This window comes from Ictalurus furcatus, chromosome 1, assembly GCF_023375685.1.
Source record: "Ictalurus furcatus strain D&B chromosome 1, Billie_1.0, whole genome shotgun sequence".
In the NCBI taxonomy this organism is placed as follows: Eukaryota; Metazoa; Chordata; class Actinopteri; order Siluriformes; family Ictaluridae; genus Ictalurus; species Ictalurus furcatus.
The window spans coordinates 12326043-12352389 of NC_071255.1; the positions used below are offsets into that span (position 1 = coordinate 12326043).

Genomic DNA, 26347 nt, shown 5'->3' on the forward strand with positions numbered 1-26347 from the left:
ACATCATGTCAAAGAAAACTGATTGATTTCCTGGTTGTGCACCATTAAAAGACACCTGGCACACATGAAAATGTACCTCCTCCAGGTAAGACACCTCAGTTTATCACTCTTGAGTCTGGTACAGCAAAATAATAATCCATTGAAGCGCATGCTTGGAGGGTTCCACTTAGCTGTGGACTAGTGGAATCTGCTGCTACCCTATAAAATGTTTTCTATCCAGGAGGCATCCACTGGCTTCTCACTATTTGAGCTTTTGTTTCATAGACCTTATTGAATATGTCTAACAATGGTGTATAATGGTCAGCCAAGTGGGAAACCATAGAGGGATCATATAAACATACTAAACAAAAGACTTGAGCCTGCTTTCTCCCTTCATTTTTCCACACAACGTGTCCACTAACTGGGGGCATGTCAACTTAGGCCAAGAGCTCTCAGCCTACCAAAGGCAGGAATGTTGACCAAGGCATAAAAGACCAGCAGATGAGTTCAGCACCACACCACACCCAGTTAAACCCACATAACCAAATGTTTAGTATTCAAAACACCATCAGGAATATTTGCTCAGCACTGGCTCTACTGGGTACCTAAGCCTGTAATAGGTCCTGAGTAGACAAACAAACAGTATCAGGGAAGGTCATGATACACCTCTATCCTAGATCTAACAAAGAGCTATTGACATGTACCCTTTTTGCCAGAGTCATCCCCTAGTGGCCTATAGGATCCTCCAAAAGGGCACCTTCAACTTTCTAACACCTTATGAACATCATCATGTGGCCACAACACTGATATGCAGCAGCCTAACTGGCTCTCCTTTGCAGGAGCACCCTCAAACCCAAGGAGACGTAGTTTGAAGCAACCTTCCACAGCCATGCACGACAAAAGAGGTTCATGCTTCCTTGAGGCTATTACTGTTGATTTATGACTTAATTCCCCTTTGCAGCCTCCCTCCTTTCAGATAGGACAAAAAAACAACCCAAAAGGGTACGATGAACAGCAGCAATGGAGACAACATTCTGCAAGCTGAACCAGTGCTGATAAACCTTACTGTCAGCCAGTGTTTCATGCTGCAGCCAGATGAATCTGAGACATACAGTTGTGCTCATAAGTTTATATACCCTTTGCAAAATCTGTAAAAGTTAATAATCATAAAAATAGCTTTTTTTATTTACAGGATGATCTTTGTAAATTGGTATTATTTTGTCTTCTAGGAAAATGTAAATACCTTAGTATTTACATAGTACTGAATGAAATAATAACAAATAATAATAATAATAATAATAATAATAACAAAATAATAACAATTTACAAAGACCACGCTGTTCAAAAGTTTTCATCTCCCTGGCTCTTAATGTAGTGTGTTGCCTTCTGGAGCATCAGTGAATGTTTGCACCTTATGTAATAGTTGTGTACGAGTCCCTCAATTGTGAAATGAAGGATCTGAACGTCATATAGTCACTGATGGAAAGGGGTCAAATATGCAAAATATGCTGGAAAAGCAAAGAATGTGCAGGACCTGGAGGATTTTTCTGAAGAACAGTGGGCAGTTTAAATGCTCAGGAAAAACAAGGGACTCATGAACAACTATCACAAAACATACACAGTCATGGATCATCCAGGTAACGACACACAGTATTAAGAATCAAGGGTATGTAAACATTCTTTGCTTTTCCAGCATCTTCTGCATATTTGACCCCTTTCCAACAGTAAATATATGATGTTGAGATCCATTTTTTCACACTGAGGACAACTGAGGGACTCGTACACAAATATTACATAAGGTGCAAACACTCACTGATGCTCAAGACGGTAACACATTACATTAAGAGCCAGGGGGATGTAAACTTTTGAACAGGATGATCAGTGTAAATTGTTCGTATTTTGTCTTCTGGGAGACATGTGCTAAATGAAAAAAAAAAGATCTTTAAACAAAATAATAACAATTTACACTGTTCATCCTGTTCAAAAGTTTACACCCCCCTGACTCTTAATGTATTGTGCCATGATTCACCTGTTTACAGTTCCTATGAGTCAAGCTGACTGATACTTCTGGCTTGGTGTTATGAAAGTGCATACTGTGGTACAAGACCTCGGGTAAAAAAAGATCAACCAGTACCAAATACTTAACAGCATGAATAGCTGTGCAAAGCAAAACTATAATAAATGTGTCTAGACCAAAGGCAGAAAGGGGCTAAATCACAATTTAGCAATTGCTTTGCTACTCAAACCAAAAAAAGTCACTTGTTGTTTGGAGAAAACTCTTACTATCTTGTATGGACTCCACTAATGTCTTCTGTCTTTACACTTTCACCTGAGGAATTGGAATCTAGCACAAAGGTGTGACCCTCAAGCAGTCCAGAAAATACTGCAGATTAACTGCAACTACTGCTCCACTCTTCCCTTCACTCCTATTTAATTAACACACTCTGAACTCCTTAAACTTGCTAACTAAAGTGACCTCCACTAATATTGGCACTCGTGGTAAATATGAGCAAAGAAGGCTGTTAAAAATTGTCTTTATTGTTTAACCTTTTGATCTTTTGTTAAAAAAATTCACAAAAATACACTGCTCTGCAAACAATTGCAAACACAACACAGGTTTATAAAAAGAAATATTTGTTAAATATAGATGTGCAACAATAATTGGCACTCCTATGGATTCATATGAGAAAAATATATATGAAGCATAATCCCATTGATATTTAATTTTTTTTTTGTACACCTGGGTGACTAGGAACAAAAAATTGTTCAACCATGACTTCCTGTTTCACAGGGGGTATAAATATAAGGTAACACATAGGCAAAATTCCCTTAGTCATTCATAACAATGGGTAAGACCAAGGAATATAGCTGTGATGTGTGGCAAAAAAGTTGTTGAGCTTCACAAAATGGGAAGTGGCTATAAGAAAATAGCACAAGCATTGAAAATGCCCATTTCCTCCGTCAGGGCAATAATTTACAAGTTCCAGTCAACTGGAAATGTTATGAATCAACCTGGAATTGGACGTGTGTCTATATTGTCTCAACACACTGTGAAGAGGATGGTTCGAGTGGCCAAAAAATCTCCAAAGATCACAGCTGGAGAATTGCAAAAGTTAGTTGTGTCTTGGGGTCAGAAAGTCTCTAAAACTACAATCTGAAGTCACCTACATCACCACAAGTTGTTTGGAATGGTTTCAATAAAAAAGCCTCTACTCTCATCCAAAAACAAACTAAAGTCTTCAGTTTGCCAGACACTACTGGAACTTCAAATGGGATCGGGTTCTCTGGTCAGATGAAACCAAAATAAACCAATAAACACCAGAGGTGGTTTTGGCACACACAGATAGGTAGCTACATGGAAAAGTACCTCATGCCCACAGTTAAATATGGTGGTGTCTCTTTTAATGTTTTGGGGCTGTTTTTCTGCCAGAGGACCTGGACATTTTGTTAGGATACATGGCATCATGGACTCTATCAAATATCACCAGATATTAAATGAAAACCTGACTGCCTCTGCCAGAAAGCTTAAAATGGGCCATGGTTGGATCTTCCAGCAGAACAATGATCCAAAACATACATCAAAATCAACACAAAAATGGTTTACTGACCACAAAATCAAGGTCCTGCCATGGCCATCCCAATCCCCTGACTTGAAACCCATAGAAAACCTGTGGGGTGAACTGAAGAGGAGTCCACACTGAGGACTGAAGAGGAGTCCACACACGGTCCACACTGAACACCAGTGTGGACCGTGAAATTTGAAGGATCTGGAGAGATTCTGTATGGAGGAATGGTGTCAGATCCCTTACCATGTATTCTCCGACCCCACCAGGCATTATAGGAGAAGACTCTTATCTGTTATCTTGGCAAAGGGCAAAGCACAAATATTGACTAAATGGGTGCAAATAATTGTTGCACACCTATATTTAACAAAGATATCTTTTTTGATATGTCACAGTTTCCCCTTTAAGCAGTGCACGGGAGAGCATGTGAGCGCGCGTGCACGAGCAGGTGCGCGAGCACCTGCTTTTCCTTTGTTGACAACCGTGACATTTGGACACGTGCTTTTGTTATGTTTCTGTTGTCTCCTCCCTGTTCTGTCATTGGCTGTTATTTCACGTGTGTCTGAAGTACTGTCAGCCGTCAGCAATTAAGATGCTGATTATCTTTGTATATATACCGTGCGCCTTCCAGCACACAGCGCGGAATATTAGATAAGAAACTTAGATTAGATTAGTTTAGATTCCTTACCATAGTTAACCACAATCACAACCACAACCACAGTCATAGTCATAGTCAAGATCCATGTTATGTTCCATGTTAGTTTAGTTAATTGCTGGTTTTTCCGCTCCCAGTTAGTAGTCATAGTTTATGTTTCATGTTTTGTATATCGACCCTGTTTTCTGTGACCGCGACCTTGATTCCTGCCTTGCCCCGTTTATGCCTGTTTGCCGATCGCCTGACCTTTTGCATGTTTTGGATTACATTCATTGGATTACGATTTTGGATTTATCTGCCTGTGTCTCTCTTTAATAAAACTGTCTACTGCACTTGCATCCATCCCTAACTGCGTTACGTCTCAAGACGTGACAGAATATTCCGCCTATCATGGATGCAGCACGAGGACGAGAGAGACTTCACGCTACGCAAACCATCCCCGCCTTGGATTTGATCCAGTTTCCGCAAGAGACTTTCGTGGATCTTCCAGATCGGTTTGATGGGTTCTTTGGCTACCCGGACTATTTTCTGGTTGACTGCCAGACATATTTTTCAAGTTTAATGGACACTAAGCCCAGCGAGAGGCAATGGATAAGGTTCATGGTGTCCCGGTTTTTTGGCCCAACTCGCCATTGGGCGCAGCATTTAGTAGCCATGGGATCCCAGGGACTGGAGAACAGTAAGCAGTTTATGAACTATTTTTGAAGGAATTTGGAGAACCAGGGCAGAGCTACAACATGGATAAACTGTTGAAGGGAGTCAATGTGGCGAACAACGCTGACCTGCCGTTCCACATGTATTATGACTAGGTGAACCGGGTAGCATCTGCAGCTCCGCTTCAGGTTCCGGACAACGTGGTGACCTCAGAGCTCGAACCTGAGACCCATGAGGTGGTCTCACCCACTGAGCTCCAGCCAGAGGTCAACATGTCAACCTCAGAACCCAAGCTCGAACCTGAGACCCATGAGGTGGTCGCACCCACTGAGCTCCAGCCAAAGGTCAACAGGTCAACCTCAGAACCCAAGCTCGAACCTGAAACCCATGAAGTGGTCACACCCGCCGAGTTTCAGCCAGAGGACAAGGTGGCGACCGCTGGGCCCCCGTCTGAGGCCATCTCCCACCCTCCCTCCTCTGTAATGGATCTCGTTCAGCCTGCCCGCTCTGCTGTGGACGCCGCTCGGCACTCCTGTTCCGCCGAGGACATCGCTCCACTTTCCTGTTCCGCCAAGGATGTCGCACCGCTTTCCTGTTCCGCCGAGGACGTCGCTCCGCTTTCCTGTTCCGCCAAGGACGTCGCTCCGCTTTCCTGCACTGCTGAGTACTGGGCTCTGTTTGCCTGCTCCACTGAGGAGGTCGCTCTGCCATCCTGCTTCACCGAGGATGTTGCTCTGCTTACCTGCTCGGCTAAGGAACTCGCTCCAATTTCCTGCTCCACTGTGGACGTTGCTCTGTCTTCCTGCTCGGCTGAGGTCACTGCTCTGCCATCCTGCTTGGCTGAGGTCGTCTCTCTGCCATCCTGCCTCACTGAGGACGTCGCTGTGCCTCCATGTTCCGCTGAAGACGTCGTTCCTCTTCTCTGCTGCGCGCCATATGTCACTCCCCCTTCCTGCTCCACGGAGGACATCGTTCCCCCCTCATGCTCCGCGGAGAGCATCACTCCTCCCTTTGGCCTCACGGAGAACCTCGCTCCTCTCCCTGGCCTCGCGGAGAACCTCGCTCCCCTCTATGGCCTCGCGGAAATCTTTGAGCTTCCCTCGGGCCTTACGGAGAACGTTGCACCCCTCTCCATTCCCACTAAGAAAGCTGTCCCGCTGCCCTGTCCTGCTGAGGAAGCTATCCTGCTGTCCTGCTCTGCCGAGGATGTCGCTCTGCTTTCCTGCTCCGCCGAGGACGTTCCTCTGCTTTCCTGCACTACTGAGTACGTTGCTCTGTTTCCCTGCTCCGACGAGGACGTCGCTCCGATTTCCTGTTCCGCCGAGGACGTCGCTCTGCTTTCCTGTTCTGCTGAGAACTTCGCTCCGATTTCCTGTTCTGCCGAGGACGTCACTCTGCTTTCCTGCCTTGCCGTGAACGTCGCTCTGCTTTTTTGTTGCACTGAGAACACCGTGCGGTCTCCTGGATCAGCTTGGGACATTTTGCCCAGGGGGCAAACCGCCGTTAGGGATGGATGTTTCATGGCGGAGGAGCGCCCTTGGGGGGGGGGGGGGGGGGGTTATGTCACGGTTTCCCCTTTAAGCAGCGCGCGGGAGAGCATGTGAGCGTGTGTGCACGAGCAGGTGTGCGAGCACCTGCTTTTCCTTTGTTGACAACCGTGACATTTGGACACGTGCTTTTGTTATGTTTCTGTTATGTCTCCTCCCTGTTCTGTCATTGGCTGTTATTTCATGTGTGTCTGAAGCCGTCAGCAATTAAGACGCTGATTATGTTTGTATATATACCACGCGCCTTCCAGCACAAGGCGCGGAAAATTAGATAAGAAACTTAGATTAGATTAGTTTAGATTCCTTACCATAGTTAACCACAGTCATAGTCATAGTCAAGATCCATGTTTTGTTCCATGTTAGTTTAGTTCATTGCTGGTTTTTCCACTCCCTGTTAGTACTCATAGCTTATGTTTCATGTTTTGTATATCGACCCTGTTTTCCGTGACCGCGACCTTGATTCCTGCCTTGCCCCGTTTATGCCTGTTTGCCGATCGCCTGACCTTTTGCATGTTTTGGATTACATTCATTGGATTACGATTTTGGATTTATCTGCCTGTGTCTCTCTTTAATAAAACTGTCTACTGCACTTGCATCCGTCCCTATCTGCGTTACGTCTCGAGACGTGACAATAAACCTGCGTTTTGTTTGCAATTGTTTGATATCCATGAGAGCAGAGAATTTTGTGAATTTTTTTTTAACAAAAGAGCAAAAGGTTAAACAATAAAGACAATTTTTCACAGCCTTCTTTGCTCATATTTACTAAGGGTGCCAATATTACTGGAGGGCAATGTATGTTGTGGATGTCATCCACGATGGTTATAATGTATCATCTAATCTCTGATAACTCAGTTTAATGCTTCCACATAATTTCCTTAGTGATGAGCACTTAATTTTCTCTCACCTGTGACATATATATCCTCCTTCTCTCCACGCACGCTCAGGTGGATCCGTCCTCTTTTCTCAGTGTGGTCATGCCCACATAGACTGGGTACACTGTTCTCACATCGCTTATGAACGTTCATCTCACAGCCTCACACAAACATACAGACAGAAAAAAATATTACTTTAGTCATTCTTAGCCTTGATTGTTTGCTTGGTTCTATCTCTCTCTTTTTATTTTCTCCTTTCACATATATGAACTACTGATCATGCAGCAAGCTTGGTAAAAAGGGAAACACCTATTTGTGTTGTCTCATAAGAATCCTATGCACCTGCTGGACAGTGCATTTATTGGCTGTGCCAAGCAGGATCAGACAATATCCTAAATTGCTTGGAATTACGGTATCAACAAACAAGCCACACCTCTTTGTGGCAAGATCACTCTTAATATACAAGCCAATCCAAAAAAAATATTACACTGACATAATTCCAAATCATTTGGCGGACATAAGGCCTAGTGCTATCATTCAAATATCTTCCTGCCGGGCGTTCTTCCCAAAACTAATCAGAGGCTACTTCATTCCATTTCTGCTGGCTGCTTCCAGATGTCTTTGCATATTTGTGTCTGGAACCGAGACTAAGCCAAAGCATATTAAATGGCCACTGCACAGGACATTTAGAAGACACACTATACAGAATTGAATGCAAGTGAAAATGTCAATGCAAGGCAAAGTTTCTGCAAAAAAACCAACACCGTCCCAAAATGAGGATAGAATATGAAAGGAGAATCCATGTCAATCATCTATCATTAGTTTGTTACAGTCAGAAAGAAAATATATTCTTGCTCTTGCCATTTTTCTTGACCCAAATCAGTCTGGACATATTGTTACTTTGAAAATGATTTACCCATGTTTCTGTTTAAATCACAAACAGTCTTTAATGGGCAGAGCTGTTTTTTATTCTTACACAGCACTGTCAAAACAGAATAAACCTGCAAATTAGATCCTTTTGGTTGTTCTAATATTAAATATTGAGGTGTAACTCTGTAATTCACAGGTCAAAACTCAAGTATAGTGTAACCATCACTATTAACCAGTTCAATTAATATAAGACATGAAAGAGGACACATGCTCATTTGGATTCATATTATGCTCATTTGGATTCATCTACGATTACATCCCTGATGATGACATGTCATGCAAGTTACACTGGCAACATGGCCGATGAGAGATGTTAATTAAACTGATTTCATGCTTGTTAAGATGTCATATTATTAAAGATAATGTCTGTTAAAATCTTGTCTCTCTGCATTTCCACCATATCACTGTGCATCAATCATCATGGTTGATGCACTGTGCATCATTGATGCACAAATACAACTTCTGATTATAAAATGTATTGGTATCCTACTTTTAACAGAACGTTATTAGATAATGCATATTATGGTGATCATTTCCTGAAATGAAAAACCACTTGTTTCTCTGCCATCTGCTCTAGTAATAAAACTAAGGAATAATAGAAAACCATTACAGGACACTGATCATTACAACTAAAACCTTTTGCTATCATTATGTGTTTCTTGTTGATTTTATGGGTTTTTAGTTTGATTACTTCACTCAAAACACACACACGCACACACACACACACACACGCACACACACGCACACACATGCACACACACGCCCACACACATGCACACACACATGCACACACTCACTGGTGCATCTCATGCCCTGGTGAATGAGGCCATAGAGTAGAGAACCACAGTGATCACAGAAGGTTGGGCTGGAGTAAGTGTGTATCTTAAACTTGTGTTTACTCTTCAAATCCTACAGGGAGAGAGAGTGTGAGAGAGGAAAGAGAGAGCGAGAGAGAGAGTGAGAGAGAGAGAGACAGACGGGTTTAAATTAGGACTCTGATCCCACTGATACTGGCCTTTTCTCTAAAAATAGAAAAGATTTGATGATTTCATCTCTACACACCTGTAAACACACACACACACACACACACACACACACACACACACACAGGAAGGGCTCCATTTTGAAGTGACTGTGAGCCAATTAGCTCACTCTATTTTGAGGCAGCTGAATGGAGGATGAATAAATCAGTTCAGCCCAGCTGCAGAACCTGAATCTTCCAAAATGCCTCTTTCTCTCTCTCTCTGTCTCTCGCTCTCCTCTGCTACTCCCAATCCCCCTCTCTCTTTTTGCTCATCTCCCACGCTCTCACTCTAACTCTCTTTCTTGTTTCCCAACTCTGTTTTTATTTCCCATACTCAGCTCCTTTCATCTGTCTGTCCAGTACTTTCTCTTCTCTGTCACTCTCTGCAAAGTTCCTGCCCTTTTTTTTCATCATATGTCAGTCACACTTCTCTCCTCCTTCTAATGTGTCAGCCAGTGTCAAATCGCTCTATAAGCAGACTGTCCTGTCACACTCGCCTTCTCACACCTACACACTCACACAAATGGGCACACAAACACACATCATTAGTTTATCTATAGTATTCAAAATAACAGAGAAATGCTTGTCATACAGATACAGCAAACAGACACATGCACGGGAGAGAAAACGTCTGGGTTACGCATGTAACCCTGTTCCCTGAGAAGGGAACGAGATGTTGCGTTAGCTGAACACTGTGGGAATGACCGGTATCTCAAGCTTGTGTAACATCATGCCTATTTATAGGCCTGCCGTGATCAGGTGATGTGGCAATTAAGCGCGTCGCGTGATATATAAACGACATCTGTGAACCGCGCTGTCAGCCTCTATTATCTGAAGCGAAGACGCAATTCACAGGCATGCCCCAGTATGACAAAGCTACGCAATGCCTCGTTCCCTTCTCAGGAAACAGGGTTACATGGGTAGCCCAGATGTTCCCTTTCAAAAGGAACTTCACGTTGCGTTAGCTGAACGCTGTAGGAATGAGAATACCCACTCCGTCATACTGAGGGTATGGCCTATTCAAAAAGACCCAAGCCCGAGGGTCACTGAAGGACACTCGAGCCTGGGCAGGAATGTATATCCAGGCTGTAAAATCGAATGAATGTGAACGGGGTAGAACACCCCACCACAGCACACACATCCTGTAAGGATACCCCTTTGGACAAAGCCTTCGAGGAGGCGACCACCCTAGTGAAATGAGCCTTTATGCCTAGAGGCGTAGCAAGACCGTGCGCCTCATAAGCGATAGAGATTGCTTCCACTATCCAATTAGAGATGCGCTGCTTCAACACAGCATCACCTCTACTGTCGCCGCCAAAGCCGACCAGCAGCTGTTCTGACCTACACCACTGGCCGGAGCGCTGGACATAAGTACAGAGAGCCCTTACTGGACACAGTCGGTGCAATTTCTCTTGTTCCAGTATGAGGAACGAAGGAGGGCAGGAAGCCTGCAAAACTACTGGCTGAGCAGCAGATGTAGGCACTTTAGGAATATAATCTGGCCTAGCATACAGGTAGGCCTTGGCTGATCCAGGGGTCAAGTCAAGGCAGGAAGGGGCAACAGAGAGCTTGTAGATCTCCTACTTGCTTGAGAGATGTCAGGGCCAGAAGAAGAGCTACCTTTAGAGTCAGAAGCTTCTCAAAGGCTGACACTAAGGGCTCAAATGGGGCAACTGACAGACCTTCCAGGACCACAGAAAGGTTCCAGGAAGGTATGCATGGTCTGCAGATATGCCTTAGCCGCCTAACACCACGCATAACCCTGAAAGTTAGAGGACGTTGCCCCACAGAGGCTCTATCAATAGGGGGGTGGCTGGCTGAAAAGGAAGCCACATAGACCCTGATTGTATGAGGAGCCAACCCTGCTGAGAAACATACTTGTAAGAACTCCAGGACTATAGCTATTGCGCAGTTCGCTGGGTCTAGCTGACATTCCTCACAACATGAGACAAAAAGTTGGATTTTGAGCACATACAATTTTGTCGTGGATGGCGTTCTAGCATTCTACATGGTCTCTACAACCTCAGTTGTGAGAACAGAATCTATGAGCTGGTGCCCCTCAGGGGCCAGACCCACAGTTTCCATAGTTCCAACCAAGGGTGATAAATCAGCCCTCTGGTTTGAGACAGTAGATCCCTGCAGATGGGAATCTCCAAAGGAGTGCCGTCTAGCAGGGATATTGTCTCTGAGAACCATATTCGAGCTGGCCAATAAGTCTCTTGAACGTGTCTCTAGAACTTGTGGGAGCAGAGCGATCGGGGAGAAGCATATAGATGTGATCTCGGCCACATGTGCATCATGGCGTCCAGCCCTAATGGTATAGGAGGAGTGAGAGCGAACCACAGCGGGCAGTGTGTTGTCTCCTCGGAGGCGAACACATCCACTCCCGCTTGGCCAAACCTCCGCCATATGGACTCCACCACTTGTGGATGGAGCCACCAATCCCTAGGCCTCAGCCCCTACCTCAACAGGATGTCTGCCCCCACAGTTGCCCAGAATGTACATTGCACACACTGACAAAAACTTTCCTTCTGCCCAGAGAATAATTAGTTGTGTCTGCCTGAACAGGGGGCGCAAACATAATCCTCCTTGGTGGTCAATATATGAGACCACCGCTGTGCTGTCTGTCAACACATGGTGACCTCTCAATTGAAGAAGAAAAAATTTCAGTGCTAGAAATATGGCTCGCATTTCTAGCAATTTATATGCCACTCCAGATGAGGGCCGCTCCAGAGACCGTGAGCTGGACAGATGTCTAAGACTGCACCCCAGCCCGTGAGGGAGGTGTCTGTCATTACCGTCTTTCGATAAGGAGACACCCCTAGAGTGTGACCCAAGGCTAGAAACCGGGGACACTTCCAAATTCTTAGAGCACGTAGGCATCGCTGCAATAGGTATGACATTGTCTGCTGCTGCCATAAGATCCAACAGTCTGGAGACTGGAGGGGATGCCAAGATCCAGCTTTATCTTGCTCAGTGTTGACAAGATTGACCCTACGCATGTTGGGGATAGAAACACCCTCATCGTAGTAGAATCCTTATAACCCCTAGAAAAGTTGTCCACTGCACTGGAGAAAGTATACTTTTCTGAGGTTCAACCTGAGCCACAAGCTCTTCATGTGGGCAAGAACAACATCTTGATGTTGACTCGCCAGTTCCCTGGATAGTTCTAGAATAAACCAGGTAGTTTAGTACATGGATGCCTTGGAGTCACAATGGCAATGACATCCATGCACTTTGTGAAGGGGATAAAGCTAGCCTGAAGGGAAGAACCCAATATTGGTATGTGTTTCCTCCACGCAAACCTCAGGAACTTCCTGTGACTGGGCAATATTTCTATGTGGAAATATGCACCTTTTAGATCTATCGTCACAAACCAGTCCTCAAACTGAATCTGTGGAACAATAAGTTTGGGCATCAGGATCTTGAACCTGTATGTTTATGAAGAGTACAGTTCAGACGATGCAGATCTAATATTGGCTGCATACTCCTCTCTTTTTTGCAGACCAGGAAACAACGGCTGTAAAAACCTCCCTCCCTCGGTACATGTTCTATGGCCCCTTTGTCCAACAGGGATCATAATTCCTGCTCTAACGTCGGGCTCTGGTCTGTGCTGACTACTGTGGTGAGCACACCTCTGAACGGGGGGGGGGATGGGGTCAAGCTCTGAACTGGACCCGATAACCCTTTTCTACGGTAGACAGAACCCATGGAGACATATTTGTTCAGTCAGCTTTCCAATTCATTCTGGTTCCGGTTGACAGGGTACGCTGGCGTGTTTTGCTGCCGCTCCTGTTACCGTCGTTTGTTTTCGTTTGTTATTTTAAGTCATATTGTTTTAAATAACTGCGAGTTTTTAAGTTATATTGTTTTTAGTGCCATTATGATTGTGATGTGGTGGTGCCATTTTAAATATTTTGGACTGTTGTTTTTATTTCTGTGTTCTACCTGGAATAACCTGCAGCGTGCAACGCGGAATCAACGCCTCTGTCTGGCTGCATGTGAGGATTGTGCGAATTTGTGCTCGCAGTGCGCTATGGAGTTTCAATGCCTTGGCCTTGTGAGTGTGCACTCAATGACCATGGCCCTAAGGTACACTATACGCCAGCTCCTGAATTTAAAACAGAGCTCTTATTGCCTAGCCAAAGACTCTTACAGAATCTGTCGAGACGCTGGATTGCTATGTCCTAAACGATATATCCATCGGGGTTTGAGGCGCAGTTTTGCTGTCTCATCCTCTCCTGACATCTTTGTCCCTACCTGTCAACGTAAGACCAATAAACTGTTTCATACTGGTGTTGATCACAGTAATTTAATATCAGTTCCCTGCATGGAGATTAAACCACTGTCGTCTCCACTTCAGAGCCAGGCCTATGCCGCATTATTCAATGCGCGGTCCGTGAATAACAAGGCGCTGCTTTTATCGGACTTTCTTACAGATAAAAAGCTGGATTTGTTGTTTTTAACTGAAACCTGGCATAAAGAAAATGATGGACTCCTGTTTAACCAGATCTCTCCAGCAGGCTTTGGATTATTAGATCTCCCTAGGTTATATGGCAGAGGCGGAGGCGTTATTGTGGTTTACAACCTGAAGTTCAACATAAGGTCTGTGTCCGTTCCCCAGTTTTCATCATTTGAATGCCTGGTCTTGAGTATTTCTGCTCCTATGTCTACCATCATCGCTACAGTCTATAAACCACCTAAGGCTAAGACACATGCAGCTTTTATGTCAGAGTTTGCTGACTTCCTTTCAATGTTGAGAATGAAGTTTGACAGAATTCTAGTTGTGGGAGACTTTACCATTCATGTGGACCGGAGTGACTCTGTGGCGGTTAAGGAATTTCTGTCGCTAATTGATTGTTTTAGCTTCACACAGTTTGTAACTGGCCCAACTCATAACAAGGGCCATACGCCGGATCTTGTGATTGCAAACGGCTTGTTTGTATCGCGGTTTTCATCTGTTGACATTGGACTGTCTGATCATTCAGCTGTCTTTTTTAACCTGGAACTGTATCATCCAAGTGAGCTTACCATCCGAACAGTAACCTTCCGGAAGTGGAAGTCTATTGATCAGACAGTTTTCTCCAATTCTGTTGTTTCCACCTTAAGCGATCTTGATCCCTCATCGCTGGAGGAGAAAGTTCTGCAGTTAAATTTTGCTCTTGCTGCTACTCTTGACTCTTTTGCTCATCTAAGGTCACGTAAGGTCACATTCGCTTGCTCTGCTCCCTGGTATAATGACAATCTGCGCTCTAGAAAGGCTGCTTGTCAGAAAATGAAGCGCAAATGGTGTCTTACTGGACTGAATGTCTACTATCAAGCATGGAAGGATCTTCTGGGTGATTATCAAGCACTAATGGAGACTGAAAGATCCTCTTACTTCTATCAGGCTATTGTAAACAATCAAAATAATCCCAGACACTTGTTCCAAACCATAAACAGATTGCTTCAAGCTAATACTGTTACCACTTTGCCTGTTTCTCAGCAGATATGTAATTCTTTTCTGTTTTTTAATTCGAAGATTGATAAGGTTTGCAAAGAAATTCCTGTCACACTTGACTCTGTCACTTCACTCCTTCGTCCATCTGGGTTCACTGGTGTTTCTTTCACTCATTTCTCACTGCTTAATTCTGAGGCTCTCACAAGGGAGGTATCCAGCATGAAATCAACCACTTGCCTGAAAATTAAAAATTTTCCGTTTTTGGCAAAAATACTTCAGCGTGTTGTTGCCTCTCAACTATGTAAGCATCTTACAATCAATAACCTCTTTGAACCCCTTCAGTCAGGTTTTCGTAAATTTCACAGTACTGAAACGGCATTGCTCAAAGTTACCAATGACTTGTTGATGGCCTCTGATTCTGGCGCTACATCCATTCTTATTCTTCTTGATCTTAGAGCTGCTTTCGATACTGTGGATCATGGTCGTTTACTTACCTGCCTTGAAAGTGTTTTTGGTGTGTCTGGGAGAGTTTTAAACTGGTTTAAATCCTATTTTACTGACCGTTCCCAGTTTATTTCTATGGGTGGCTATCGGTCTGACACTAGCTCTGTGCTCACTGGTGTTCCACAGTTTTCAGTTTTAGGCCCTCTACTCTTCAATATTTATCTATCTCCACTTGGGCATCTGCTCCAATCGCTCGGCCTCCATTATCACTTTTATGCTGACGATACCCAAATCTATATTCACTCAAAATCTGGTGAAAACCTTGATGTTTGTTTTCTTTCTGATTGTATTTCTGAGATAAAAACATGGATGAATAATAACTTTCTGTGCCTGAATAGCGGGAAAACCGAAGTCATGCTTATAGGCTCCCGTCATCAAATTCACAAAGCTGCACCACTGTCTCTGTTTGTTGATGGCTCTGTTCTAGAGACCCAAAGTAAAATGAGGAACCTTGGAGTAATTTTTGATACCAGCCTCACATTTGATTTTTTTGTTCAGAACACTGTGAAGGCATCCTTATTTTTCACCTCAGAAATATAGCTAGACTGCGCCCAATGCTAAATTTCTCTGTGGCTGAAAAACTGATAAACTCATTTGTTGTCACTCGGCTGGATTATTGCAACGCCATTTTAGCCGGAGTTTCTCAATCCACAATCAACAAATTGCAATACATTCAAAACTCTGCCACCAGGATCCTGACAGGAACCAGGAAATGTGAACATATTACTCCTGTTTTGGAGTCTTTACACTGGCTCCCGGTCAGGTTCCATGCCAATTTTAAGATCATGATGTTGACATACAAGGCACTACATGGCTTGGCTCTGCATTACTTATCTGGTTTATTAATCCCTTACACCCCAAATCGCAGAGCACGCTCCTCACAGTGCAATTTGTTAACTGTTCCACAAACCCACCTACAATCTATGGGTGACAGGGCTTTTTCTGTCTGTGCTCCTTCACTTTGGAACTCTCTTCCTCCTGAACTCAGGGAAGCTCAGACTTTTGGCATTTTTAAAGCTCTACTCAAGACACACTTTTTTAAACTTGCATTTGACTGTTGATGTCTTTTTATGATTATTTTATAATTATTACTATTATTAACGTTGTTGTTGTTCTTATTAACTTTTATATGTTTTATTTTTCTGTGTACTGCTTATTTTGTGTACAGCGCTTTGAGAAGCCGCTTTTAAAGGCGCTTTATAAAATAAAGCTTATTATTATTATTATTATTATTATTATTATTATTTGGAAGTAGTTTCCATGCTACCAGACAGTCTTTTAGTGACGTTAACTATTCCACATTCTATTGGAGGGAAAGCATCAGATTTTCGTTGCCCTGTGACAGCTCGCTGACCAGAGAACACTGAAAACTTGGGACAGCCTTGGCTAGGGGTGGCCGGACAGCAGTACTGGGGGCTAACTGCCCTAACAACCTCATGTCCCCTGATACCTCCCTCCACAGCCCCTCAGGACCGCTCCTCCTTTGTTTGCTTGGCTTTTATGACCATTCTCAGATCAGGCCTAGTAGCAGGCCATGACTGTGGCCACCCGGTTCCCATGGCGGTCTGCGGGGGGAGGCGAGCTGCCGTACTCACCTTCTGTGCCTCCCTCACACTAGCACTAGTGAACTCGACACAACAGGAAAGAAACTGGGTGAATGCTGCCGTATGTCGAGCTCACTCAGCAGGTCTGCTTGGTAAGACTGCAACACTGCCATTGTTTGCAGTGACCCACAAGCAATACCCACTACTGCATAGGCCTTGCCCACCAATGCCACAACTTCCTTACATGGCTTGGATGGCAAAGCCGGCCCCCCCTAAATTACCTGCCATCAATGGAGAGAGGTAGCTCACAAGCACCTCCTCCACCTTCAGCATAGCTAAATAGCCATGCCGTTCATTCCCCACAATAATCCAACATTGCAGGGTTATAAATATGGCTTATGCATGGTTTCCCCCAGAAGTGTGATATTTTGTCATGCACTTCTGGAAAGAAGGGGAGTTTTCTGCAGTGTGAGGGTTTTATTTTCACCGGGGAGAAAAAAGCTCATCCAGCCTTAGTAATCACTTCAAGCAGCTCTTTATATTAGCACACCCTTCTGGATCCTCGGAGTAAGAGAGGAATTATTATTATTATTATTATTATTATTATTATTATTATTGTGTGTGTGTGTGTTTGGTTTTTGGGGGGGGGGCTTTCCATAGTGGAAGGAGGAGTCGCGACGCAAGCTCCAAAATCCAGCGGAGAGCCAGACCCAGAAGACAGAGCAAGAGATAGAGCAGCGCTCGTCTCCGGCACCTCTTCCAGATCCATACAAGATCCCCAGGACCTGAGACGGGTGGCTGGGTGGGTGGCCCAAATCCGCGAGGCTCTGAAACTCAACTTGCTTCGGCCAAGAAGAGAGCGAGTCACGAGCGGAGCTGCCTAATTGTAAGGTGTTCCCAATGTGCACAGTCAGACCTCTCAAGGGCTGCTGTGGCATGCTCCATCCCTAGACATTTCACACAGAAAGTGTGTCCGTCCTCCCCATGATTAAACGGGAGCAAGGCGTAACACACTTCCTGAATTCTCGCACTCATACTTTTGTCCCTTTTTTTTTGGAAAAGATAGAGAGGAAATGAATAGTCTTTTTGCGAGCGTTACACATACGACTGACATGCAGTCTCGCTGAAGATAATAAGGCTGACGGCGTGGTTCACAGGTGTTATTTATATATCACGTGACGCGCTTAATTGCCACGTCACCTGATCCTGGCAGGCCTATAAATAGGCATGATGTTACACAAGCTTCAGATACCGGTCATGCACGAGGGCGCTTCCCACAACATTCAGCTAACACAACGTGGAGTTCCGTTTGAAAGGGAAGTGTTCCTTTCATTAGTTTCCTCTCCCTATATGTTTACTACCATCAATCTTTCTGTTGTTATGTTCAACACTTCAATACAGCACCATCACATCATCATATCTGTCATATTTTCAAAGGATGAGAGATGTTGGTGTATTTAGGGTGTATTTGGGGGTGGGGGGGTTATCCACTTGTGCTTCCTGATGTCATTTGATGTACTTTATTTATCTTTAGCTCTTCAGAACCAATAGCATAGATGAGGGAAAGGATGTACATTAATGTAACTAGTATGAGAGGGTGACAGAAAGAGAGAGACAGAAAGACAGGGAGAGCGACATGTACGTACAGTATCTATCCATTATATATAAATATATATATATATATATATATATATATATATATATATATATATATATATATATATATATATATATATAGATAGACAGATAGATAGATAGATAGAGATATTTACATATAGGAGTGAGGGAGATGCCCCACACATTCATACCTCTGCTTTTGGTGCAGTGATGCTTCCTGGACATGTAAAAGTGACAAACTCGTGACAGCGTTTGTGCACCACAAAACTGCAAACTAAAACACATTTACATTAGACATTAAACTACTAGTAGTACTTATTTGAGCTGCTAACTAAAGCCACAAATGAACAACAAAAAACAAAAACAAATGTGTGAATTACCTTGGCATTGGAATCCTTGCTTTCCTATACCCCTTAAAAAAAGACAAAATGGATAGAAAAGTTAATGACTTTCCACAATTGCTCTTTCTCAGTATATTCTTCTGACAAACAGTCATATCTATATCACTAAGGAGAACATGGAGGTCTGTGCATGTTTTAAAAAATAGATTGCTTGGACTGAACTTTGTCTCAATTCTTAGCACAATAATGGCTAAAAGGATAGTTATGATTATTTAATTGAATACTGAAATGACGATTATTTTTTTCTATAATATTATAATTATTGTACTTCACTGATATTCTGCTTCCTCATTGTAAATTGTTAATTTCACACTGTACATGTCACCACTGTATGCAATTGTGGCTAGCATAGGTTTAACCTACACTGCCTAGAGATTTTGCCTGTGTATAGCCAAATATAACCAGCTTTATCTGCAGTTCAGTGTTGTGGCTGAAAAATAATCCTTGCCTCCCTGATTGCCCAACTCACATCTCTATTTAGTATTATCATACTATGCGGTGCTCTCAGTGCCGTGGCCTGGGTTTGATTCCTGGTCAAGGAACCTACCCCAGCCACTGAAGGGTTGCACGAACCAGTTCCGGGTTCCAAGCCCGAAAAATGGAGAGGGCTACATCAGGATGGGTGTAAAACTTGTGTCAGAATCAAAATATGCGGATGGGTGGTCCACTGTGGCGTCCCCAAATGGGAGCAGCCAAAAGAAAAAAAATTCTCTTCATGCAGACTTAATAAATCATACTTAGCACATATAGATTTAAATTATTATTGTGCTGTAGGTAGTTTAACCTGTAACCTGTAACTGTAAATCCAATACATTAATTATCATTTTGTGGCCAATTATTTTGCACCAAGTAACAAATTAGATACTCAGCCACTGCAACTCTGTAACATATATAATTAGGTAGTGCCATCTTGCATTGTGCTCTTGCGCCTTCATTTTTCTACCCTGTGTCCGAAAAGCTGGTACAGAATTCTCACGATGAAAAAATGTCAGAGCATACTCTGATTTGTTCACATAATTAAACCATGCCTGGAAATTTTAGTATTCAATTCAATTAAAATTATTCGTCTAACATTACCCAATGAGCCACAGTCAATTATGTTTAATTAATTGAGGAAGCCAGATTTTATCACAATAGCCACTGCAAAAAAAACTCTGAAAAAGATAAGATAGAGATTTCAATACAATACTTTTCAAATGTAAATGAATAAATAAACCCATTAAATAATATATTATTCTACAAATAAGAGAGAGAGAGAGAGAGAGAGAGAGAGAGAGAGAGAGAGAGAGAGAGAGCAGAACATGCTTGTGATTGAAGGGACATACAGCTCCCTGTAGTTCTGTACTGGCTGGACCTCAGCATTCGCTCAGATAGAAGTTCTGCATAATTGATTTCATCCCTGCAGACTTGAGCTTTACTCCACCCCATAAGGGATGTGCATATAAGCATGCTATACAGTAGTTGTGCAGTATTGTATGTATGTAGCATAGTCTCACTCCACCCAGTAAAAGAGAGATTAACAAATGTTTTGAGATAAAATGTCAACTGTCAAGATAAATACTGGGCTATGTGTTCATGTGCACCCATATATTTGTTCATGTATGTAGCAAAAAATAAGAATCTGAAGTGCCCAGGCTTGGGGACTGTCACGATTTCCCCTCGTGGTAACGCTGGAGCAAGCAGCGCGCTCTGAAACCCGAAGCGTGAGCTCAAAGTGTGAGTGCGCTTCTGTTTTGTTATTGACACTGATTTTTTGTTTACTTCTGACACGTGTGTTTTGTTGTGATTTCTGTCCTGCCTCCACCCCTATAACATCATTGGCTGTTTTCCTTATGTGTCATTAGTCTCAGCTGTTTTGTGTTTTACCCCGATTATGTTTAATATTCAAACCCCTCGTGTCTCTTTGTTCGTTGTGAAGTATTACGTGAGTTGTCCATATACCAAGCGTTTGTTCCTCGTTTCATGTGTTATAGTTTTGATTTTGCTCTCACCCTCGTTCTCGATTCCTGTTTAGCCTTGTTTATGCCAGTTAGCCGATCGCCTGACCTATTGCCTGTTTTTGACCATGCTATTGTCTCATGTTTTGGATATGTCTGCCTGCCTCTCTTTGAATAAACTCTTATCTGCATTTGCATCCGTCCCAACCTCCATTACATTCCTTTACATGACAGGGACTAACGGAATACATGTATACACATGCGTTATGTAATCAGGATACAAAAAACTGGTCACTGTAATCTGTTACAGTTAACCAAAGTAATCAGAGTAAAGGTGCATTTTGTAGAAAATGGGAATGTTATCAGTATTACAATCTTTTTCATTTAAAACCAAAGTTTTTTAATCTTTTGACATAACACAATATAGACAAATGCTTGATTATAGGTCTGTTTCTCTCTTGTCAGTCGTGACTCACATGAGAAACCTCCTGGTGCATGCACAAATAAATTTTGCGCAAAGTTAATTTGGTAGAAATAACACAAATTGTTCTCTTAAATGCTTTTGTTAGGGTGACCATACGTCCTCTTTTTCCTGACATTTCCCGGCCAGGATTTAAAAATGTGAGAAAATGTCCGGGATTCAGCTTTAGTTTCATTATGATGTGCTTATGGTCAAATACTGCAGCATGTGTGTGCATATTTGCGTTGCTTTAACCCCTCTCTGTAATTCCCTCCTTCTTGCACACCAATTGGTCGATTATAAAAGGCTTGCAGCAACTATTGGCCAAATTCCTGCCTCTCAGCCATTAGCCTACTCTCATTGAACACATGAAGGCGAAGCACTATTGTGTACGGCATCAAACAGTTGCTTGACAATAGCAGCAAATGAAGCTGTCCTGACTCAAAACAATGCCCATGGCCATATAAGGTCATTGCTTCATATTACATGGCCATTCAAATGTGTGAATGATGGCAGAAGGGGCAGAAGGTGGCATCTAAAATTTTATTTTATTCCATGAACAGTCAAAAGAATGTAAGAAAAAATGTAAAACGTGGGCAGAGTTAAACAAATTTTATTTATATATTACCCACATTAGGGACAGTAATCTTTTATTTGTTTATTTGTTTATTTATTTTATTAAAACAAATCCAAATATTGGACTTGTTTTTAGCTCTGAAATAAGCTTTTTTTTTTTTTTAAAGTGCTGTTATTGCTTTTCTCATATTGTTTCATATTGCTTTTCTCTTGACTTTATTTACATATGTGACCTTGACATAATCAAAAAATAATCAGATTACATTACTTTTATATAATGATACTTGGATTACATTATTGATTCAATTTTTCATTAACTAATTTGTAACTTTAATCGAGTACATTTTTAAAATAACCCTCTCAACCCTGGAAGTGACATTATTTAAAGGTAAAGCATAACGGTAAAGATGGCATGTTTGTTGTTGCTTGTGGTCTTTTGTTGTCAATTCCATGGTGGGCAGATTTTAATTTTCAATCTGAAGCATTACTGTGATAGGTACTGCTAATTCTAACAGCACAACAGGAAACCTGCAAATCTTGGCACTTGGTCGCTATTGCAGTGATAGACAAACGACTTTGGCCAACTCCCAAGTTGGCAAAAACAGGAACCAGACTAGCTGAAATATGTGGCTGTTTCAAGAGATGAGGTCTCAACCCACTCACACTATTAGTCACTTCAATGTGACACACAGTGAAACTGGAAAAGGCATTTTAAATGCAGGTCAGTCATCTATTTTACTGTTTCAAATATCCACAGAGGCCTGATGAGGATAGTTTTACATCTATTAATTAGATCTGAATCCTAGAATTTGTGATGATCAGCAACAATCACATTCACTTAATTCAATTCCATGCTGAAATGATACTGGATCCAGATGGCTTTGCAGAAATTAAGTTGATTGGTCTCTTGAGTAGCCCAACTATCTAATGTTTCACCCAATTGTCTGGAGATTGGGAGTTTGACTCGTCAAAATGCTTTCGAATAAGGTCCAAGAGAGTCCAAGAGAGTGTAACTGCTCTGGGTGGAAAGGACACCTTTCCTCTTACCCCTGTCGACCAACTTGAGTTTCATTGTCTGTAGATAATGTGCTAAACACAAAAAGCTGGAAAGTGTGGACATGTTGTTAAAATTCAGCTGTTTTGTTTCATATTAGTTAACTGATTTATTATCCAAATTATCCAAGTATACTTTTACCAAACTAACTAGAGGGTGGGAATTATTGATGATGTAACTGGAAGGAAATGAGAGAAAACATATCATGTTGACTAGAATTGATACTCAGATGTAGAATTTACATAGTTTGAAATGAATGGTTTTAGAATGCATTAGTAGTTGGTATTGCTGTCCCATGATAGTACAAGATAACACACTTTTGCAATTTGTCAGGTTAAAATTCATACAGATATCTACAGCATGGTTTATTTTAAATGGCTAAAGCATTAGAGCGGTCCCAGCAGGCAGACATTTTGGGCATTTCATAAGTATGGATGGTGAAATGTGAATGTAAAATACCAAATGAAGTCTGTGCAGTGGCTGCAGAAGGTGGGCTGTTTGAAGAAGCGGGCTGTGAACTGATGGTCTTTCACTTCAACAATCCTCTTGTGCTTGAGTGCTCCTTTCCTCTGGAAGACTGGAAGCCTGGGGGGTGGAGAGAGGGGAGAGGGCAAAGGAGAAGAGGAGGGAGAAGGAGAGGACAAGGACAGTGGGGAAAGAGAGGGGGATGGAGAGACTGGTGTAGACATGCCACTGAAGGAAGGATGGGGACAGGGGGAGAGAAAGAAGGTTCAAAGAAAGGTAAAAGAATGACAAGATGAAGATGATGGTAGAGAAATAGAAGAAAAGATGAAGGATGAAGGAGAAAACAAAAATTATTGGAAAGGGGGAAAGGAAATGTTTATAAGGTTTGTGTGTGTAGAGATCACAGTTTGTGATGCTGATGAAGTCAAGAGAAGGAAATTCACAAGAGAAAGAGAGACACAGAGAGAGAGACAGCTTGTGAGTGGACAGAATGAAAGCGAGGTTAACACACACACACACACACACACACTCACACACACACACACACACACAGACTTCCAGTGGGACTCCAAAGCACATAGTGATTAGTGTTCATCCTCTCCTTCTTCACACACAACACACACACACACACACACTCCATATCACCATGTCAACCATGCCCACCACCTGCTCCTCCACTTCCCCATCTCCCCCCCCTGCTTTACACTCATTTTTCCTCCTTTTCCCACCATACCACTCATTATATTCATAAGGGGCATTTGATAAGGTATCGTGAAGTTTTCCACAGTTTCTCCTCTTCTGAATACCACTCCTTAAATTTGACTACTGTCCTGATTCAGGCAGATTCAGGGTCAGACTCTAGTGCAACAAACAAAGGATCGATCTCACTCCCATTTATTTAGTAGGACCAATACAGTGCAGCTAGTGAGTGATGAGCCACATGCAGGATCAAATCTAGCAACAGAAGATGAGAGGGGAAACAAAAGAGCACCTCAGACAAGAGACAGATAAATTGAGTAGGGAAAGAAGAGAGGAGAAAATGAGGAAACCTTGACAACCTGAAGAAATAAATCACCTGCAACAACAAAAAAAAATCAATGGTAAAGTATTTTTAGAGTTAAAAAAGTACATTAAGAGAAGTTAACAAAGGTGAAGACAAGACAGAAAGAACAAATAAAAGTAAAGAAATTACCTGATTGTGGTTGTTTTGCTAAATGATTTGGTCAAATGGTCACTCACTGTTCTCCCTCTTCCTCTAGGTGGGCGTCAGGTTCACAGCTTCGTCAACCCTGACTCATGAAAAGTAGAAGAATTGAGATCATGCAGGAAACCAAAACCAAAAATAAGGAAAACCCTTTGAAAAGCCCCCGAAGGAAAAAAAAGAAAAAGAAGAGAAAGAAAGTTGAAGGTTGAGTGAAGCTTTCCAGGAACGCAGAAATATGGAGGAGGAGTAGAGGACTCTGTATTCCTTTATCCAATAGAGAACGAAGAGGGGCAGAGACACTGAGGCGATTTTCACTTTCCAAGATTGATTCTGTTTTTACCAACAGGAAGAGCGTGTGTGGTAAAAAGAGAGAAAGTGACAGAGAGAGAGAAGCAGGGAGTAGATGAGGAGAGATAGGCAGCAGTTCATTTTTAAAATCTGGGTTATGTCTCTCCAGAGAATGAAAGAGAGACGGATGGAGGGAGATTGAAAGAGGACAGAGAGGGAGACACATTGGACAGCTTGGTCAGCTAGCATCTCAGCTTGTCAAAAGTGTGTCAAAACTGTTGACCAGAGCACAGATCATTAGACAGCCTCATCTACAACCTGACATATCACATATCAGCCTCTGAGCACATACCATGTTCTTACCTAAAAATGAGCTCATCGGGTGGGTTTGGAGCGAACAATATGGCTGACAAGCATGATGACACCAGAAAAGGAGCATGTCATATAATGCCATATATTTGGAATTAGATGAAACCCAGGCATGGTACAGTCTGCGATAGCTAACTCCCTCACACAGGTGGCTGACTCAATCCAGGTCACTGTGGGAGGATTCAGAAAATATAGCAAGATGGCTGCTGTTCAGGGAGGACGAACGGAGCTAAGGGAAAGAGTGCAGTGAAAAATCAGGACAATGTGCTGCTCTCTTTGACAGTGGGAAAGCGACAAGTCTGGACAGAACAAAAACACCCTCACACCCATTGGCAACATGGTGTGTGTGTGTGTGTGTGTGTGTGTGTGTGTGTGTGTGTGTGTGTGTGTGTGAGAGAGAGAGAGAGAGAGAGAGAGAGAGAGGAACATAGTCAGAGAGAAAGAGAGCAACAAAAGAAAAGGGAGGGATGGTATGATCGTGCAGCAAGAGATTGAGGGAGTAAAAGGTTGAAGGTCTAATTATGTAAAATGTAGGTTATTAGTCTCCTGATGAGGACACTGTGAGAAAATTAATTAACAATTATAATTAGCAAGATTGTTAGAGAGCAAAATGGTGTCATTGGGCAAGGATGTGTACAGGGGCAGGCGTTTGTACCTGTGTGGGGGAGGTCATGTATGAGTCATTGTCATTGAGATCACAAGTGTGGAGGTCAGTACGTTTTATGCCATAATTCCACATAGGAGCACATGGAACAGTATAATTTCAGATCAAGTATTATGTCTGTCCTCATACATCAGATCAAAAGCAGAACTACAGTCTACTTTATTTGATATTTATCTTTAGAGAAGTGGTTCTGAAAGTGGGGTACAGGAACCCTCAGGAGTTCTGAAGCATTGTCAGGAAGTCTTTAGTTTTAGTAACAGTTGTGTAAATCACAATGTATTTTTATGTGTTATACATGATCAGGTATAGTGTTTGACCAGTCACTTGAACAGAACTCAGGAACAAGTAGACCTACACTATTTGTGGCTCGTCCATGGGGAAATGTGCGACAGAGCCCAACCATACAAATAAACAAATGTTAATCTGTATAGTCCTTGTTCACAACTTCAGAATTTTTTAATTTTGTTGAAATACTGATTGCCTCTTTTGAGTGACCAGTGATTTTTTAAAAATGCTGTTTGACAGAAATAACCCAATGTTCCATTGATCTGCTCAGCTTTCTAGATGTTGCGCAATTATATGGCAGAATGCACACTGCCC

The 26347-nt window shown here is 42.6% G+C and overlaps 1 protein-coding gene across 1 annotated transcript in view; it reads right to left on the minus strand.

Annotated features, from left to right (window-relative positions):
* Window positions 1–25599, minus strand: part of prkcg (protein kinase C, gamma) — a 45359-nt gene extending 19760 nt beyond the window's left edge. The window contains exons 1-6 of the mRNA XM_053626078.1: window positions 24415–25599; window positions 23217–23450; window positions 18710–18741; window positions 18521–18603; window positions 8998–9109; window positions 7303–7431 (exon numbers count right to left, since the gene is read on the minus strand). Coding sequence (XP_053482053.1) covers window positions 7303–7431; window positions 8998–9109; window positions 18521–18603; window positions 18710–18741; window positions 23217–23446 — 586 coding nt within the window. The 5' untranslated portion in view covers window positions 23447–23450; window positions 24415–25599. The remainder of the gene's footprint in view (window positions 1–7302; window positions 7432–8997; window positions 9110–18520; window positions 18604–18709; window positions 18742–23216; window positions 23451–24414) is intronic.
* Window positions 25600–26347: the final 748 nt, after the last annotated feature.